The sequence below is a fragment of the Corythoichthys intestinalis genome, chromosome 3 (assembly GCF_030265065.1).
Source record: "Corythoichthys intestinalis isolate RoL2023-P3 chromosome 3, ASM3026506v1, whole genome shotgun sequence".
Taxonomy (NCBI): Eukaryota; Metazoa; Chordata; class Actinopteri; order Syngnathiformes; family Syngnathidae; genus Corythoichthys; species Corythoichthys intestinalis.
Genome location: NC_080397.1, coordinates 11319724 through 11338900, shown reverse-complemented (window position 1 = coordinate 11338900; position 19177 = coordinate 11319724). Strand labels below are relative to the sequence as shown.

General features: G+C 39.8%; 1 protein-coding gene across 3 annotated transcripts; it reads right to left on the bottom strand.

The window, feature by feature from the left end:
* Nucleotides 1-192: 192 nt before the first annotated feature.
* Nucleotides 193-13608, bottom strand: LOC130913520 (mucosa-associated lymphoid tissue lymphoma translocation protein 1-like). 3 transcript variants are annotated; one of them, XR_009062778.1, is made up of 11 exons: nucleotides 13180-13608; nucleotides 9379-9545; nucleotides 9192-9313; nucleotides 6838-7161; nucleotides 4032-4128; nucleotides 3902-3949; nucleotides 2269-2366; nucleotides 2089-2112; nucleotides 1954-1998; nucleotides 768-813; nucleotides 672-703 (listed from the first exon to the last, which is right to left on the bottom strand). XR_009062778.1 is itself a non-coding variant. In XM_057832195.1 (10 exons), the coding sequence occupies exons 1-10, from the start codon at nucleotides 13326-13328 to the stop codon at nucleotides 637-639; spliced, it is 1089 nt and encodes a 362-aa protein (XP_057688178.1). In that variant the 5' UTR covers nucleotides 13329-13606; the 3' UTR covers nucleotides 193-636. The 3 variants fall into 3 exon arrangements, 2 of the variants coding, with proteins under 2 accessions (XP_057688178.1, XP_057688179.1); XM_057832195.1 differs by lacking the exon at nucleotides 2269-2366 and having other exon boundaries at nucleotides 193-703; nucleotides 13180-13606; XM_057832196.1 differs by lacking the exons at nucleotides 2269-2366; nucleotides 3902-3949 and having other exon boundaries at nucleotides 193-703; nucleotides 13180-13607.
* Nucleotides 13609-19177: the final 5569 nt, after the last annotated feature.

The window sequence follows — 19177 nt, the reverse complement described above, 5'->3', positions numbered from 1 at the left end:
TATTTTCATCTGTGTAATTTTGACAAAGATCACATCACATTTGATGGTGATTTTATGCAGAAATGTGAGAAATTCCAATAGGTTCAGATACTTTTTCGTACCATTGTAACTCATTTTTAGATTTTGATCAATTATTTTAAAAAATCAACACAATCTCATTTAGAATTGAATGAATGAATTTGTTTACATCGACTTTATTTTTTCATTTGACACTGAAGAAAAACGTTGATTTCCTTTTTTCCAGGTTCTTCTCGCATGAACAGGAGATGACGACACACAATTCAGGAACAAAAAAAGCAATCATCACCTAAGATAAATACATTTATTTAAAAAATAATTAAAAGCTGGCCGGCCAGGACAAACGTCCCCGAGTGCCCCCGAGAACCTCTGCCGCGAACTCTCAACGCATACTTTTTCTTATTTCCAATGTGAACAGGCAGGCCCCCATCTTAACCCATGAAGTGGCTCACAAGAAAGTGGAACTTTACAAGGCAGCTGTTATCTGTTTATGACTTTGCTTCAGAGAAGAAGCTGAGAGCTGTGCAAATCTTATCCGGTCAGAAAGATAAAATAATTTATAAATGAATGTACCAAGTACAATGAACATACATCTCTACAAAACCCGTGCACGCGTTTTCAGCACTTGTGTGGCATGGCCTCAGGGCTCTCGTTCTCTTCTGGTATGTTGCTTTCTCCCGGCAGCCTAAGCACAAGGCAGTTCAAAATCAACATACGCCCGCGCAAAGACAATGGTCGCAGCTACTCACGTTGCTGCCAAAGCGCTGCTCGATGGCTCCACTTTGTTCCCCGAGGCTGATGAGCGCACAAAAATACAGATAGAATCAAAAGATTGAGTACCAAAATCAAATAACGTATTTTCTGTAAAATAAGTCACACTTTTTCTATAGTGTGGCAGGACCTGTGACTTATTCTCAGCTAGAATTAGTTTTTGTTTTACCCTGACAGCCATGAAATTGTCCTTTTGTGTTGTTTAGGATATAATTATCCAAAAAACTGTAAATGTTACTGTGACATCTTTATGTCACACTGCTGTTGCCGTAGTGTGCACTTCATGTGGGTGTGGTATTACAGTATAAAAGGAATCTCTGTGATGTGTCGGTGACACATACAGTATGCTGAGAAGCACGCTGAATAAAGAAGTGTTGTTCCATTTAAATCTCGGCCTTACATGTAATTAGATTAAGGAAGTACATAACAGTTACATTAACAGTTGCCTATGTAACCGGTTATTCTCCAGTTTACTGTTATTAATTTAACCTATAATGTTTGTTCTCCAAAATATAGCTCAACCCAAATTGCGATTTATACTCCAGTGCGACTTTCTCATTGTGCATTCTTTGGCTGGTGAGACGTACACTCAGGTGCGATTTATAGTCCAAAAACACTCTGAATAGATCATTAAATCAATAATCAAATGTGTCATTAATTAAGTGTGGATTCGTTAATTTTTGCCTGGCACTCCTGCTTACTTTCTATTTAGGAAAATGCAGTATTTTTATTATGAAAATGTGCAACAGCGCATCTTTAAGTTGTTCTACGAAAATATTATTAACATTTCTTCTCTCCCTTTTTAAAGCAAATGACATTTTGGTAATAAACAATGATTTTTGTATTTCTATAGATTTTTTTTTATTACATTGATAAAAATAACATTAATACTTTTAAAATGAATCAGAGCAGAAATACACTTCGGTTATGGCCCCAAATAACACTGGAGTTGATTTTTTTAGTTTTCATTTTCCATTAAGTATTTAACTGCCTGCCTGCCTATTTGCTTATAATGTGCAAGTTTCAGTGCCATTGACAGCGCTAGACGTTCATTCATTTGCCCCTTCCAGTCAAAATGGATTTGACATCTCGCGTTGTCATTGGCAGCCAATGAATGCCCTATAAAATGGTTAAACTTAAGTCATTATTTGCAAATATACTCACCGTACGGTTGCTCAGGTATACAGTTGAAGAGGAAATCAGTGGAACCTAAAAACACAAACACCAGCGCGTAATATCAAATTATAACTGAATGACATGTCCTACATATTTACAATAATGTGCCCTAAATAGAAATACCTCTTCCAATGGCGTAAATGTCATCTAGGAATAACCCAAAAAAAAAAAAAACACACAATCAAGACAATTATCGTAATAGATTATTGCCATCAATGGCAGGAAATTAGTTAGTTAGTTAGAATAAGATGTACACAACATGCAACCTTGTGAGTGTTGGATTAGTGTATCCCAGACACATACCTTAGTTACATAATCATAAGGATCTAAAGATCACTCATCCCCCCAAAAGTTTATGAAATCGGCCTGTCATGAAAATATCCAAAGAATGCAACAGACACCTGAGGAGAAGAAAAAACTTTGGAGGAGCAGGTGTACCCCAATTCAGTTAATAAATGTGTCATGAAATGTTTAAATGTTGCAGTAAATATATTTGACATTTATTCATTTGAATTTGAATTCATTTTTTATTTTATAATATACATTACTAATCAATTTCTTTCAACATAATTTTTTTCCCCCCATTTTTGTTCCCTTGTGCATTATTAAATAAATATATTTCTTGGTCTGCATGTTTAGTAAATACAAATTGGGGGGGGATTGTGGGAAGAAAGAAAGCAAGAAAAAAATACTTTCCTATTCATGTGTCAACATTTTTAGCCTATTTACCGTAATTTTCAGACTATAAGCCACTACTTTTTTCCTTCATTTTGAATCCTGCTGCTTACAGTCCATCGCGACTTATTTGTTGATTTATTTGGAGTAATAGTTAACAGTTTATTTGATGGCGCCGTCATAAGTACGACTGTCATAATTATGACATGACACTATCATGGGCATTACTGCATGTTTATGACAGATGTCATCTGGCAAATTATATCACTAACTCCATTTATGTCCAGCTCGGATCTTTTACATCCATTTGAAAGTGAGATAATTTGCCAGATAACACTGTTATAAGCATTGATTAAAGCTCATGACAGTGTCATGTCGTAATTATGATTGTCTAATGATAATCCTATGGCGCCACTGTTAAATAAAGTGTTACAAAATACCATAACTAGCAATTAATGAAACAACTGGAACAGTAACTGAAGAAATAACTAGCACAGAACATAAATTTTGATCATTATTTACATTTGTAGCACTGGAATGCATGCTAGGAGGCATGTTGGACAACAACAGTGTTGACAGAAGGTGGCAGCAGAGGTTGACTGTCTCCCCCAAGGGAGCAAGGATAGCCAAATGAAGCTTCTTGAAGCAATGAAGGTTTGCGGTCAATTGATTCAAAGCTTCATGATGGTTTATTTGGTCTTATGACAGTGGTATTATGCCGCTGTCAAATACAGTGTTACCAGCTGTTACGGCTTTTAGTCCAGTGCGGCTTATCTATGAACAAATGCTGTTTTCGTGCCAAATTTGGTGAGTGGCAGCTTACAGTCAGGTGCGCCTTACAGTGCAAAAATTACGATATCTCAATCCAATTTGCAGTAAGCCTCAGTTAGTTAGTTAGTTAGTTAGTTAGTTTGTTAGCTTAACTGCATAGGGAGTAGGGTTTCATTATGTTAACTTTAGTAGTGCTAAATTGATTGTATAAAGTAAGATATAATGGCACTAAAGAGTAACCTTTAGTAGAAGTTTTATAGTATTTTTTATGGTCTGATTGGACCTACTGTTACTTAATCATATTAAGGCTATTTTTTAAAAAGTATTTCCTACTTATCAGAATTTACAGTGTATCTAACAACACATTTATGATGTATTCATTGATTTAACGTTGGCACTCCTGGTCCTCCATATAGTACAGCTTAAAAGTCTCCTTTTAAAAAAAAGCATGCAGCTATAGAGTGTAACTACAACGTCCTTGTCACTCTACCTTCAGAGCACTCCAAGGCTCCAGATAAGCTGACCAGCATCTTTGGAGCTTTTATCCCCAAAAAAAACATAATACAGCATTTGTTGTTTTTTCTATTTTTTGATGGAGTTTTGTGCTGCTTTCAACGTACCGATGGCAACTTCCACCTCGTTTGTCCACGTCCTCTCGTCCCCGCAGGTGATTTGGCAGCGATACCTGCCCTGGTGTTTCTGTGTGGCATTGGCGATCTACAGCAAAAAAACAAACAAAAAGGAAGTGATGACTTGGACTATACAACTACTACCGACACACAAAGCAACCCCTGGGTTGCTCACATTAGGATACAATTTGCAATACAAGGCTTACAATGATGATGATCTCACGATATGGCAATGAGACGATTAATGATGCATGGGTCAGGACGTTATTCTATGATACAACTAATAAACAGAAAAATAGGCTCTATTCATACTTCTACTGTGAATTGAAGTTACTTTATCATTAGGGGTTGTCCAATCTATTTGAAGTGGGAGGGATGGCAGCAAATAAACGTTCATTTGCTGCCATCCCTCTCACTTCAAACGGATTGAACGTCCATGGCCGTTAGTAGCAGCCAATGCCAGGCAGTGAGTTATTTTTGGGGCATTTCATGTCATTTCCTGTTGATTTTCAGGCACTTCCTCTTCCTTTTGGAGCATCTACAGGTCACTACCTGATAATTTTGGGTATCTGAAAAACAAAAGTGACTCAAGAACACTCCGAACTGATTAGAAAGTGACTCGAAATTGAAATTAGTTTATCACCACTAGTAAATGTCCAATCCATTTGAAGTGAAGCTGTTAATTTTGGGTCATTTCAGGTCACTTCCTGTTGATTTTAGGCATTTCTGCATCACTTCCTTTAGATTTTGAATTAGTGAAAAAGAAGTGACCTGGCAATTTCCCAAAATGAATATGAAGTGACTAAAAATCAACAAGAAGAGACCTGTAAATGGCTACAAGACTGGCAGCGAATGCTCTGATTTCAGTGCCACTGACGGCACTAGACGCACAAACTACAAACCATTTTGCAATGAATTCAATGAGGAAATGAACTGGACGTCTAGCGCCGTCAGTGGTAGCCTATGAGTTAATAAAGACACTATTCTAGTGGAAAGTTTTGCTGGCAAATGGTCAGTTCTTTTTTTTTGACAATGAAATGAACAATATTTCGATTCTTGGCTGAAACATACTGTATCAATAATTACAGTGAGGAACAGACGTATTTGCACCCCTTGTGATTTTGCAAGTTCCCCCAATTAGAAAATAGGTAGAGGTCAGAAATTTCAATCATAGATGCATTTCCACTTATAAAGACAGTCCAAAAGAAAAAAAACTCCGGAACTCAGTATGATTTTTCAATAATGTATTTGTAATTTACTGGGGTTCATAAGTATTTGTACCCCTGAGAAAATCAGTGCTAATATTGAGTGCAGAAGCCTTTGCAATTACAGAGGTCAGACGCTTACTGTAGTTCTTCTCCAGGTTTTCACATAGGGAAACAGGGATTTCGGCCCATTCCTCCACACAAATCTTCTCTAGATCTGTCAGGTTTCAGGGCTGTCGTTGAGAAGTTTCAGCTCCATCCAAAGTTTTTCTATTGGATTGTGGTCAGGAGACTGGCTAGGCCACTCCAGAACCTTGATATGGTTTTTACACAACCACTCCTTGGTCAGGCTGTGCGCTTCGGATCATTGTCGTGTTGGAAGATCCAGCCACAACTCATCTTCAAGTCTCTGAGTGAGGAAAGGAGGTTGTGGCTCAAAATCTGATGATATATTTCACCATTCATCCACTGCTTTATACAGTACAGTCTTCCTGCCTGCTTTGCCAAAAAGCATGAGGTTTCCACCCCCAAACTTCACAGTGGGGATGGTGTTCTTGGGATTGTACTCATCCTTTTTTTTCTCCACACACAAGTTTTCACCAAAAGTTTCTACTTTGGTCTCATCTCACCACATGACTTTCTCCCATGTCCCCTCTGCATCATTCAGATGGTCCGTGTTAAACTTTAGAGTACCCTTCACATGTACTGGATTCAACAGGGGAACCTTCTGAACAATGCATGATTTTAAACCATTGACCGTAGTGTTCTACTGACAATAACCTTTGAAACTGTGCTTCCAGCTCTGTTCAGGTCATTGACCAGCTCCTGCCTTGTAGTTCTAGGCTGAGCCGTCACTTTTCTTACCATGAATGATGCCCCACGAGGAGAGATTTTACATGGAGCCCCAGTCCGAGGTAGATTATCAGTCATGTTAGCCTTTTCCATTTTCTAACAATTGCTGCAAATATTTATTCTCACCAAGCTGCTTTCCAATTGTCCCATAGCCTTTCGCAGCTTTGTGGAGCTCAACATTTTTTTTCTCTGGTGTCTTTCAAAAGCTCTCTGGTCTTTTCCATGGTAGCAGTTGGAATATGACTGACTGTGGGGTGCACAAGTGACAACAAGCTCAAACGGGTGGTGGGTGGTTACACATTAAGTAAAGGTGGACTGACAACTCTTTGAGTGTCATTATTATTGCTGATTCTTGGGGGGGGTACAAATACTTATCGGCCCCAGTAAATTACAAATAAACTATTTTTAAAAATCAGGCTATTCTGTATTTTTTAAGATTATCTCTCTATGAGTGGAAATGCATCTATGATTCAAATTTCAGACCTCTATTTTCTAAGTGGGTGAACTTGCAAAATCACAAGGGGTGCAACTAGTTCTGCTCCTCACTCTACATATATATACTGTATATATATATGTATATATATATATATATATATATATATATATATACACACACTGTATATATACACACACATACATACCTATATATACTGTTTTTTTTTTTTAACAGCAGCTATATCGTAAAATCATCCATTTTTACAGAAATGATCCAAATGAGGGGCCCTCGTGTTTTAGCTCACTGTGAGTTTCCTCCTGGTGGCGTTTAGGATGAGCGCACCATCACGATGCCACTGATAGCGAGGGATGGGGCAGCCAGCTGCCCCGCACTCCAACACTAGAGTGTCACCAATGAGCAGCTGCTGCGGGCGAGGCTGGATGGCCACTTTGAGAGAGTCGTTCAAGAGTTGGCCCCCATGGCACGGGGACGGCGCTCTCAGGACGTCCACTTGAGCCCAGCGGCTGAAGCGGAATGTGTCGCCGCAATCCACTCGGCAAATATAGAAGCCGCTGTCCTTGGTGCCCACACCATCGATGGCTAACTCGGGGGTCAAGGCGTTTGACAACTGCGGACAGCGATAAAATTATTATTAGGAAAACAATGCACAGAATTATGCTAGCAAAATAGTTTGTTTGTTTTTTTTGGGGGGGGGGGGGGGGGGGTCCACAAAGACTTACTAATTCAGTTCAGTTCAGTTTAAGTTCATTGTCCCTTAAGAAGGGGAAACTTGTCTTACAGCAGGTAAGTATACAGATAACAGATTCATACACATACAATAAAATAACACAGACTACAAATTTAAAATGCTATCGCTACTGGTTCAGATCTCATCACCCCTCCACACGACCATTCGTACAGGGGTGCGGGCAGGGGGACCTGATATATTTTAACATTTACATAACACCTCCTGTTGTTCTAGGGTGAAAACAACCAGCCACTATGTTAAAAACACAACAAAAATCCCCCAAATGATACGCTACAGAGTTAAATTGTTCACTGGAGTAAAAAAAAGAAACATTAATCACTGGGACGAATAAAACCTGCGTTAAAAACTTAAAACACTTTTTTTTTTTTCCTTGGTTATAGAAATACAAGTGAAGAGGGAAAACTCTGGTATTTACACATATTGTGGTGAAGGACAAGCTTTAGCTATAGAAATACAAGTTAAATGGGATAGTACCTTTTCTCGTAGGCACTGTATAACTGTTTGCATTAGTCTAACACATTCGTTGTAGTAAAGCATTTAACCATAGTTTAAAGAAACAAGCAGATTCTACTCCATGCCCTTTGAAACAGTAAAGTGGACCAGCCCTCGCCTGAAGAGCAAAGGAAAAGACGTCAGCATCTCTTCGGTAGGGTCAGGACACCCCCGTCCTACCAAGGCAACAAGTTGTTAGCTCGGCGCCTTAAACGTCAAGGTATGCCAAATCCCCACCTCAGTTACCGTGGCAACCACGACCCAGCCACGAAAGATGACCCATGAACTTGACCGCCCAAACCTGCAACAGAAGGATTATCCCAAGACAACACCCAGGCCCGCCTTTCGCCCGGCCAACTCCACCGCAGCTTTCAAAAGACTGAACATTTAGCTAACAACTGTCACTTCACAGGGACATTCCGATGTATCCGTTGTTTTGCTGACCCTGGATCCAGCATTTACCTCTCCGTCGTGTCTGTTTTGCCTTGCCTTTTGAACACTGTTGATGAATAAATTTTCAACCTGTTTTCGGTGAGCCGTCTTTAAACTTTTGGAACTTGGAGTCAGTGCATAGGATTAACACTAGCGTAAATGCGCGGAGTTTGGCTTTCCGGCCGACTTGCTGGGGTTGCGCCAGCGGGACGCCTACTGGTTCGGCTGTCGTGGTTTCGGCGGCTTGGTTGGGAGGCCGAATTCCTTCAAAGTGAAGAGGGAAAAAAACTGGTATTTATACATATTGTGTTGAAGGACAAGCTGTTTCTTAAAGCATTTTTTTAAATTCAATTAAACTGCTTAAATTAGGGGTTTAGCGAAGACTTGTCATTTTGACCCAGAGGACACAGGTTGTATACAGAAAATTAAGACAACAAGAGAGTTAAACACTATTTATATATATACTGTATTGATAGCGATGTCCGTTGGTGTCTTCAAATAGGTAAGACATGCTTGCATTGTAGGCTTATTATTGCTTGTTGTTGCTGTTGAGCTGTCGCCGTGCAGAGTGCTGTTGGATATTCATGTGCAATTTATTTTTGTGATGTGAAAAGGGGGTGTTAAAGTGAGGCTTATTGGCCCTTTTAGTTTTCAAATGTGTTTGTGTGTCATTGCGGCGTCTAGCTGCGGGGATTTGCATTATAAAACACGGGCGCTTCTATTTCCAACACACACTGTAAGTGAAATAGAACGCCGTCTTTGTAGTAGCCTAGCAGTAGTACGTAAATGATCCAGCATGTGTGTGTGGTGCCATTGTGCATGCCTTGTATGGAGAAAATGCGCAAGCATGACAAATTTGGACTGAAACGGCGGTTTTTGGATGGGGAAAAACTAAACAAAAAGATCCTCAGCACCCCCTATTGTGTGTGACTTCCAGCGCCTCTGGTCCATCATTATCAGCTCACCTCCTCCTTTCCCTTGAACCACTGGTAGCGCAGCGGCGACCGGCCGACGGCGAGGCAGCGGAGACGCAGGTTGTGGCCGCACAGAAGGGACGCAGACTCCGGCTGGATGACGATCTGCAAGTCTGGAAAACAGTATCTGTCACATTAAGTCGCCTGTGTGTGGATTGGCTCATTTTTCCCGGCATACCGGGCAGTTGGAGGCAGCTCAGCGCTTCAGGGTTGTCCAGCGTGCGCAAGAAGTCCAGAAGGTGGCCGCGGGTGCAGCCTCGCTCTCCCAGGAGCCTTAGTAGCAGGCGACTGGGGCTTCCGTCAGGCTGCAGGATCTTTAGAGAACATATCTCCATTTCATCTGGACTGGGGAGACAGACTTGGCTTTTACAAACACTATGGGCTGCCAATATGAACTCATTCACTGCCATTTACAATGATAGACATTAAATCCATTTAAATTGGGATTAGTAGCAGCGAATGATCACCTTTGACTACATTGACAGCGATAGATGTCCAATCCATTTTGAAAGGGAGGGAGGCGATTGTTCCTACAAATTGTAAATATCCACTTTTTTTTTTTTAAACCCTTGATGCATAAATTTACATTTAACAAATATAGTATTGGAGGTATACATAAGTACATAAAGAAAAAAAAACTGAAAAACGTAAATTTAAAAATACAACTGAAAAACGCAAAATTTAGATTTAAAGAAATGATTAAAAAATAGTTTTTGAAATGCGAAATTCCGTAAAAAAATATTATAGATTTTTTGTGGGGAGCGATACACAAAATAAAAAGGAATAACAAAATTAATTCCTCCGTTCTGAATTTTGTTTGGAAATTTCCCCCATAATCATTTTTTTATATTTTTCTTCTTGGATACCTTAATTTAAAAACATATTAGATTTTTTATTTATTTCAGACTAATACCACCTTCAAGTAACAGTTTAAAATATTTATTCAGACAAGCTTATTCTACTTCATAATTCCGTTAGCCTTAATTTTGCAATTTCATCTTCTCATGGGTTTTATTTGTTTGTACTGTAACTATATTTTTTATCTTAATTTTCAAACAGTGACCTTGAATGTCCTGAAAGGCGCCTGGAAAAAAAATAACTCTTATTTATCTTATTATTTTTATAGCTGTATTTTTCAATTTAATTTTCTATATTTAGTTTTTGTTCATTATTACTCTTTTTATGTACTCATTTATTCCTCAAAGGATTTATGTATATTTGTTAAATGTAAACTCAGGCATCAAGGGATTTAACCAGGGGTGAAAGTGGCTAGAATTTCTTGCCGGAACTCTCCAACGTGAAGGTAGCCACGGAGCCAGAAATTTTGATTATTTATTTATTTTCATTTGGGGGGGGGGGGGGGGGGGGGGGGGGGTTAACCTCCTAAAAACTACTGAAATGCAAAGAAAACTGTTTTGGCACACTTATTTCTATAACACATACAAAAAGTGATTTTCATTTAAAATTGTATTTTTTCAATAATTTGCAAAATAAAAGTTAACAAAAACAGCAATAAACACAACGTCCATCTCCTAATTTTTATTTTCCCTCATTTCCTCACATACTAAATGCCAAATCTCAATTTTAACTACTTAAGAACATAGGATGTATATTAAATTTGAAGTTAATGTAAACATTTGCTTTTGCTTTTCTTTTTTTTAAATAATTAAGATATAAGTAACATACATTCAGAAAAATAAGTACAAATGACTCATATTTTGCAGAGTGAAATGGAATATATATTGAAGATCGCCCAAAAATTGACAAAATTTTTTTAAATCATAAGGAAATAAATAAGTAGCCTAACGTAAATGAACAAATATAAGTCCAAAGTGCACATTGACAGCTAAGATGTTCTGAACTTCCCCATCAGAGCATAGATAACTAAATACTGTATGAATGAGCCTCCTCAACTCTTTCCTTGCTCTTAAAGATTTGATCCATTTCCTGTTGCATTGCCCTTTTTTTGTCGCATCAATTCAACATTTTTTTTTTTTGCTGTTCCAGAAAACATGCACATTCTAACCAATCAGAGCAAACTATCTCTGCTGATCACATGTCAGTATGTCAGCCAATTGAACGGACAAATGAGTCCAGGCGTTTTGCTTTGCTGCGTGCATTTGCACGTTGACGTGACTCGTCATCGTCAGACTCCAATAACTGCAGCAGCTGGGGAAACCTCCATACCGTCCGTGGAATAAAATAAATAATAAATATCGGTGGAAACAGATTACGAGACACAAGCACTTTATTATGCTTGTTATTAATACTTGTGTATGTAAATCTGATGTTGGTAGATTGTTTTCTTCTTGGAGATGAAATGCATGTGTGGCAGCTTAGCATTTTTTTGTTTTTTTTTTTACATAGCGTTTTGACATTTGTTTGTTTTTTTTTTACATAGCGTTTTGACAGTTGCCATCATATTTTTGGAATCAAAGCACAGTGTACCGGAACAGCAGTCCGGCCATGAATCTTATACCGGACCGTTCTGGCCCACTTTCACCCCTGGATTTAACATTTATACAATAGTTTCATAATATCCACAGTCCAATTGTTTTTTTATGCACATTTACAGAGTAATACAACAGAAAATAGTGTGATTTTTTTATTTTTTTATTTTTATGAGCAAAATAATCCAGGATTAATAAACTGTCAAAACCAGATGTTGTGGCAGCCCATTTCAGAGTAATGTAATATATTAATTAGGGCTGTCAAACGATTAAAATTTTTAATCGAGTTAATTACAGCTTAAAAATTAATTAATCGTAATTAATCGCAATTAATCGCAATTCAAACCATCTCTAAAATATGCCATATTTTTATGTAAATTATTGTTGGAATGGAAAGATAAGACACATGACAGATATATACATACAACATACTGTACATCAGTACTGTATTTGTTTATTGTAACAATAAATCCACAAATGGCATTATTAACATTCTTTCTGTTAAAGTGATCCACGGATAGAATGACTTGTAGTTCTTAAACGATAAATGTTATAGTTACAAGTTATAGTAATTCTATATTAAAACCCCTCTTCATGTTTTCGTTTTAATAAAATTTGTCAAATTTTCAATCAAAAGTAGAGTTATTATAATAACAATAAGAATAAAAACAACAATAATAAAAATAGAGTGAAAAGTTTTACGTGTATTTTGCATAGCTAAATTGATATGGAATGCCAGTTTATTTAGCATTGTTGTTTAACTGTGTGTCAGAATTGGGCCTCATTACTATAGACTGAAGTGCTTTTCTTTTTGAGAACATTTTTTTTTGAGAGATAGGAATATTATTTTTGTTGTGCTTTCACTAAAGGATACTTATGTTTGTTGTGAAGGAGAAACTTATGCCAATAAACGGCGCGCCTGTGTCCACTCGCCTTTACTGTATAACATATGCAGTGGGGAGAACAAGTATTTGATACACTGCCAAAACCCATTGGCAGTGTATCAAATACTTGTTCTCCCCACTGTATCTGTACATATCTTACCCAAAATAAAACAAGAGACACATAATTGCCACTAAAAAAAGAAAACTTACCGAAATATGTGCGGAGCACAAATAGCAATTTGCATTGCATTGTGAATACAGCATAAACGTCTCACAACTACTAATTCTCCCACGTTTAGAAGACATGAGTATGGAACGGCGCTGCCCCCAAGCGGCCGGTGGCATTCTCTTCACTCTTAATGTCCATAAACGGCCTCATTGTAATGTTTGAGGCAATATGCCAGCGGGTGCGTTAATTGCGTCAAATATTTTAACGTGATTAATTAAAAAAATTAATTAACGCCCGTTAACACGATAATTTTGACAGCCCTAATATTAATATGTAATGTAATATATTTTTACCACTTTTAAAATAAGCACCTGAAATAAAGGTTCCTAAGTGTCGGCTTTAAAAAAAAAAAAAAAAAAAAATGTACGAGAGTACTTTTGCCAGCAAGTTCTAAGTGTCAATTTGTTTTGACATACCTGACTCTGAAACGCCGGTCCACGCCGACTATTTCGCAGAGTCTTCGCCATCCCTTGTCGGGAGTTCGATCCAACACGTTGCACAGCTTCTCCAACGCCGGGTCCTTCGGCGAACAGAATTTGTCGGTGCGCTCCAACGATTCCGCCATGACTTCGAGGCACAAACTAGTTGGCTCATAGAAACTCTTAACAAAACAATTTACGAGTGACAAGAGAAAAGCGCCAGGTATTTATTTCCGGGAAAGCCACGCCAACTTGACGAAGATCGTCTGAATTGCGAGGATGATGACTCCAATGGTAAATGAGCACGCCGGGTGTCATTTGCCGATTTTCCAAATGTAAGTCCGCCACTGTCTTCTACTTGAGGATCTTCGTTGTTTACACCTGGTGCGTTCCGATATGTCTGCCTCTTGCGCGGAGAACAAGCTCGTTTCTTCCCCTCTTCACAGTATAATATGGAAATCACAGGAGTGCCAAAATTAAAAAAAAAAAAAAAATAATAATAATAATAATTGAATATATAAAATAAAGAGTGAATAAATTAATGAATAAATGAAAACATAAAAGCATATTTTGTCATTGACTTTTACTTTTTGTCAATGAAAATCCCAAACGTGAAAACTTTTGTCATTGACTTTTATTCATTTAGAAGCACAAACTAAAAAAAACAATAGCAATTTTTGTCATTGACCTATACTTCTTGTCATTGAAAAACACGAACGGAAAAGAACAATGGCAATTTTTTTCTTTGCCTTTTCCATTTCACTTGTCATTATCTTTGTCTTTGCTGTTGAGAGGAAAGCATGTTCTGGTTCGGTCAGACAATACGTCCACTGTCTACCATATAAACCACCAATGGGGGGACCAGATCTCCTCTCTCACTGGCAGAGGCTCGAGAGCTTCTCCTGTGGGCTTTCCCACGCCTTCTGAGTCTCAGAGCTGTCCATCTGCCCCGGGTGCACAACTGTGCAGCGAACTTCCTCTCCAGGCAGAAGCCACCGCCAGGGGAGTGGAGGTTGAACCCTGCTGTGGTTCAGGAGATATGGAAGAGGTTCGGTGTAGCACAGGTGGACCTCTTCGCTTCAGAAGCAACCACTCATTGTCAACTGTGCGGAAACACACAGTCCACTAGGTCAGGATGCCCTGGCAGACGCATGGCCGGGCTGTCTCCTGTATGCGTTTCCGCCTCTTCTCCTCTTGATGGTGACTCTGCACAGGATCAGCCGGAGCAATCATGAGGTGTTGTTGGTCGCTCCGTTCTGGCCAGGGAGACTGTGGTTTCCGATGATTCTCAGACATCTCAATAGAGATCCTTGGCCTCTACCCCAGAGGAGGGACCTGTTGTCTCAGTTGGGGGGGAGCATCCGGCACCCCCAACCCGGAGCGTCTTCGCCTGTACCTGTGGCCTCTGAAGGGCCGGATTCCCTGTTAGAGTCATGTCCAGAGGCGGTTGTACAGACTGTACTTTGTGCACGTGCGCCTTCCACGAAGGCACTTTACAGTAACAGGTGGAAACTTTTCAATAAATGGTATAACAATGTGGATCCTGAACGTTGCTCTGTACCAATATTACTCAACTATTTACAAGAACTTCTTGATAATGGACTTTCTGTCTCAATTTTGAGGGTGTACGTGGCTGCGATATCCGCCCACCATGTTTTGGTGGATGGCCGATCAGTGGGCTCACATTCCCTGGTGTGTCGGTTCTTGAAGGGTGCCCTTCGTCAACGACCTCCAAGGTGGCCACGCGTTCCCACGTGGGACCTCCCTTTAGTCCTGGAGGGTTTGTGTTCAGCCCCTTTTGAGCCCTTGAGTGGGTCTGACCTTAAGTGGGTCACAGTGAAAACTGCGTTCCTCCTCGTGATTACTTCAGCGAAGCGAGTGAGTGATTTACATGCTTTATCGATTTCTCCCAACTGTTTACGGTGGAATTCCGATGGCTCGGGGGTTACATTAAGGCCCAATCCGGGTTTTTTACCAAAGACACTTTCAGCCTTTCACTTTAACCAGCCGATTACCCTGGCTGTGTTTAACGATGCGAGTGGACCTGATGGGCATTTGCGAAGTTTGCTATGTCCTGTTCGGATGCTGGAGCACTATATTGGTGTGACTGCGAGCACTCGTAAGTCGGATGCTCTTTTTGTATGTTTTGGTGTCAGGACAAAAGGCTGCGCGGTCTCGAAGCAGCGACTGTCACATTGGTTTGTCGAAGCTATTCTGCAGGCCTATGAGTCCAAAGGTCTTCGGCCTCCTCGAGTCTCGTGCCATTCCACAAGAAAGATGGCAACTTCTTGGGCGGCGCTGAGAGGTGTTCCACTGAATGACATCTGTTCCGCCGCAGCATGGGCATCGTCTTGTACGTTTGCCCGCTTCTACAGAGTGAATGTGGCAGCTCCTCACCCGGTGGCTTCAGTGGTGCGGTCCGCTTTCTCTCACCGCATCTGATCCTCGGTATGTGTAGCGTCTTCGTGACTATGTTGGTATGTGGTCATCCAGGTGCTAAAGCACTGCCCTCTGGCGGTCAGGAGGAATGGAAAAAAATAAAAGTTACTTCTATAACTGGAGTTCTATGAGTTCCGGATGACCGCCAGAGTTGCCTGTCACTCAGACTCCCTGCGAGTACATTCCGAAAAGGAACTAGTGCTGGGTGAGCTGGTGCCTTATTGGCCTGTGACGTCACCCAGGACACGCCAGTGTGTGTGTGTGTGTGTGGGGGGGGGGGGGGGAGGGGGGGGCAAAAGAGCGAGTCAAAAGTTTGGACACACCTCATCATTTGTGCTTTTTATATATTTTCACTACTATTATAAATTCTCACTGAAAATATCAAAACTATGAATGAACATGAGGAATTATGTACTTGAAAACAGGTTTTATATTCTACATCAGAGGTCACGGAACCACGGACCTCGGTCAGGTTCCGGACTCCCAAGCCGTCTGGATCGGATCTCAAGCTGTCCGGACTAATACACGTTGCAACAACAAAAATAGTTTTTTTCTCCGGTTTTGCAGAGTAGAGGCGGGCAACAAACAAAAACCTTAGCGGTGACGCGCGTTAGCCAGCCAATGGGAATGAAGCATTTGAAAGTTATTTTTAGAACAGCATGTCTCACACTCCCTTTCCAGACTCCGCGGAGTGACAGCCAAAAACTGAGCCGAATGAAGTTGGAGGAAGAGGCGAAAAGGTACGGCAGATGGCATGCTCAAAACTACGCAAGATTGATGCAGAAAACAGAGTGTTTAAGGAGGAGTGGACCAAAACGTTTTTGTTCATTTGAACTGGCGGCAGCATAAGACCGCTATGCCTCATCTGTTCAGACAGAGACGGTAGCGCTTGTAAAAAGCAGCAATTTGAAAAGGCACTATGAGACCAGGCGCGCAGCTTTTTTTGCAAAGTTTCCCTAAGAACTCTGCCATTCTCAAAAAAATAGCGGAATTAAGGGCTCAATATGATCGCACCTCAAAGCTCATGGTTCATTTGTTCACTGCACAGCAACGTGCAAATGAATTCTCCCTCAGAATAGCGGCATCCACAATTAAAAAAAAAAAAAAAAAAAAAGTCTTGAACATGCTCTTATGTTGCTATTTAATGATTCAATTAAAGCATTTTTTTAGTTTTATGCACCTTTTATATTTTATTTACATTTTTGAATGTTGTATTTATCAGCATGGCCATGTAAAAACACGTTTGTATTTTTTGGAAAAAACGAAGCATTAAAAATATTTCCGGACCCGAGATTGTTGTAATTTTTTAATTTCGGACCCAGAGGATGTTTGATTCATGACCCCTGTTCTACATTCTTAAAAGTATCCACCCTTGAGGTGTCTCCAAACCTTTGGCCTATACTGCATGTATTATGAAATACTTGGTAGGATTCTTGTTCATTAGGGCCCGAGCACTAAGCGTGCGAAGGCCCTATTGTTTTGCAAAGGATTATTTTTTTTTATTTATTTTTTTATTTTTCAGGGCAAATGAAAACGGCCAATTTGGAGGCCTGAACATGCACGAAAAGTCACCAAAATTTGCACATACGTCCGGAAAATTGTAAATTTCGATAATTTTGCAACGTTGCAAAAAAATATAACAAAATGGCTCAGTGGCGCCCCCTTGAAATTTTAAAATTGGCCTATAACATTAGGGTCTGTCAGCGTAGAGCAATGAAATTTGGGGGGTCTATACCTTGTCCAAAACCGCTCCAAAAAAGCATTTACACGCATATTCCAAACCCAACAGGAAATCGGTTATTTTGGATCAAATATGAAATTTTTATCGATTTACAGGGTGCACATTTGAGACCTTTTCGCCGAAGGAGTTTGTTGGATCATCTTCAAAATTGGTGAGACTGTTCAGGAGACATATGAAATCTTAAGTTTTGAAAATGGTGCGTTTTCATTCACGGGTCTGACCTGGGCGTGGTGCCAAAGTCGACCATTTTTTCGGCAAAATGACAAATTCAGTAAATGACTTATAGTTCCTTGACACAACGTTCAATCTTTTTCATATTTGGCATGTATGTGTGGTATCCCACCCTTAACACGAGTGCATTGAAATATTACCCATTAGGTCTAGCGCCCCCTAGTGAGAACAGGAAATGCCTTTTTTTACGAGACAGGTTCCTCCTCCAAGGGAAAAAAATCTGTTGACCTCAAACCTGCATCAGGGGAGCCTTAAGACCTGTGTTCAGGTGCCTGATGAAAAATATTGAGGTTTCGTTGAGGCGGAGGGGTCCAAACAGGAAAGTGAAAATGAACGTCAACAATTTGTCACGCAAAAAACTTTGAACAGTCATAACTCGGCAGATATACAACATATCTGCGCCAAACTTCCCGTGTTTGTTGAGAGTCATACCCTGAAGGTTCTTGTAGGGGTCATTTGCATCAACTCTACAGTGCCAACTAGTGGCGACAGAAAGAAGTTTTAAAAAAGGCCTTTCCTATTGGGTTTTTTCAACATAGAGCAAGGAAATTTGGGGAGTAGATACCTTATGCAAAACTGCTCCAAAAAGTCTCTTGCACCCATATTCCAAATCCAACAGGAAATCGGGTATTTTGGATCGAATGTGAAATTTTCATGGGTTCACAGTAGGAGTTTACATTTGGAGGCTTGAATATGCACAAAAACTCGTAAAAATTTGCACATACATGCGGCTTTAGATAACGTTCGATAATCTTGCAATGTTACGAAAAAATGTAGCAAAATGCCTCAGTGGCGCCCCCTTGAATTTTTCAAAAAGGCGTTTCCTATTAGGTTTTTTTAACAGAGAGTGATGAAATTTGGGGAGTCGATACCTTGTGCAAAACTGCTCCAAAAAGTCTCTTGCACCCGTATTCCAAATCCAACAGGAAATCGGGTATTTTGGATCGAATGTGAAATTTTTATCGGTTCACAGTAGGAGTTTACATTTGGAGGCTTGAACATGCACGAAAACTCACAAAAATTTGGACATACATGTGGCTTTGCATAACGTTCAATAATCTTGCAACGTTACGAAAACATGTAACAAAATGGCTCAGTGGCGCCCCCTTGAAATTTTCAAAAAGGCCTCTCCATTTAGGTTTTTTCAACGTAGAGGGATGAAATTCGGAGAGTCGATACCTTGTACAAAACTGCTCCAAAAAGTCTCTTGCATGCATATTCCAAACCCAACAGGAAATCGGGTATTTTGGATTGAATGTGAAATTTTTATCGATTTACAGTGTGCACATTTTACACCTTGGCACCTAGGGAATTAGTTTGATCATTCTCAAAATTGGCGAGACTGTTCATGAGGCATATGAAATCTTAAGTTATCAAAATGGTGTGTTTTCATTCACGGGCCTGACCTGGGCGGGGTGCCAAAGTCGGCCATTTTTTCGGCAAAATGACAAATTCAGTAAATGACTAATAGTTCCTTCACACAACGTTCAATCTTTTTCATATCTGGCATGTATGTGCGACATCCCACCCTTAACATGAGTGCATTGAAATATTACCCATTAGGCCTAGCGCCCCCTAGTGAGA

Coding starts and splice junctions, on each gene's coding strand:
- LOC130913520 (XM_057832195.1), bottom strand. CDS start 13,328: ATGGCGGAATCGTTGGAGCGCACCGACAAATTCTGTTCGCCGAAGGAC. Junction 7,162..9,191: donor GGTTCAAGGGAAAGGAGGAG/GTGAGCTGATAA, acceptor CGCTGTCCGCAG/TTGTCAAACGCCTTGACCCC. Junction 3,950..4,031: donor CGAGGTGGAAGTTGCCATCG/GTACGTTGAAAG, acceptor TGGGGATAAAAG/CTCCAAAGATGCTGGTCAGC.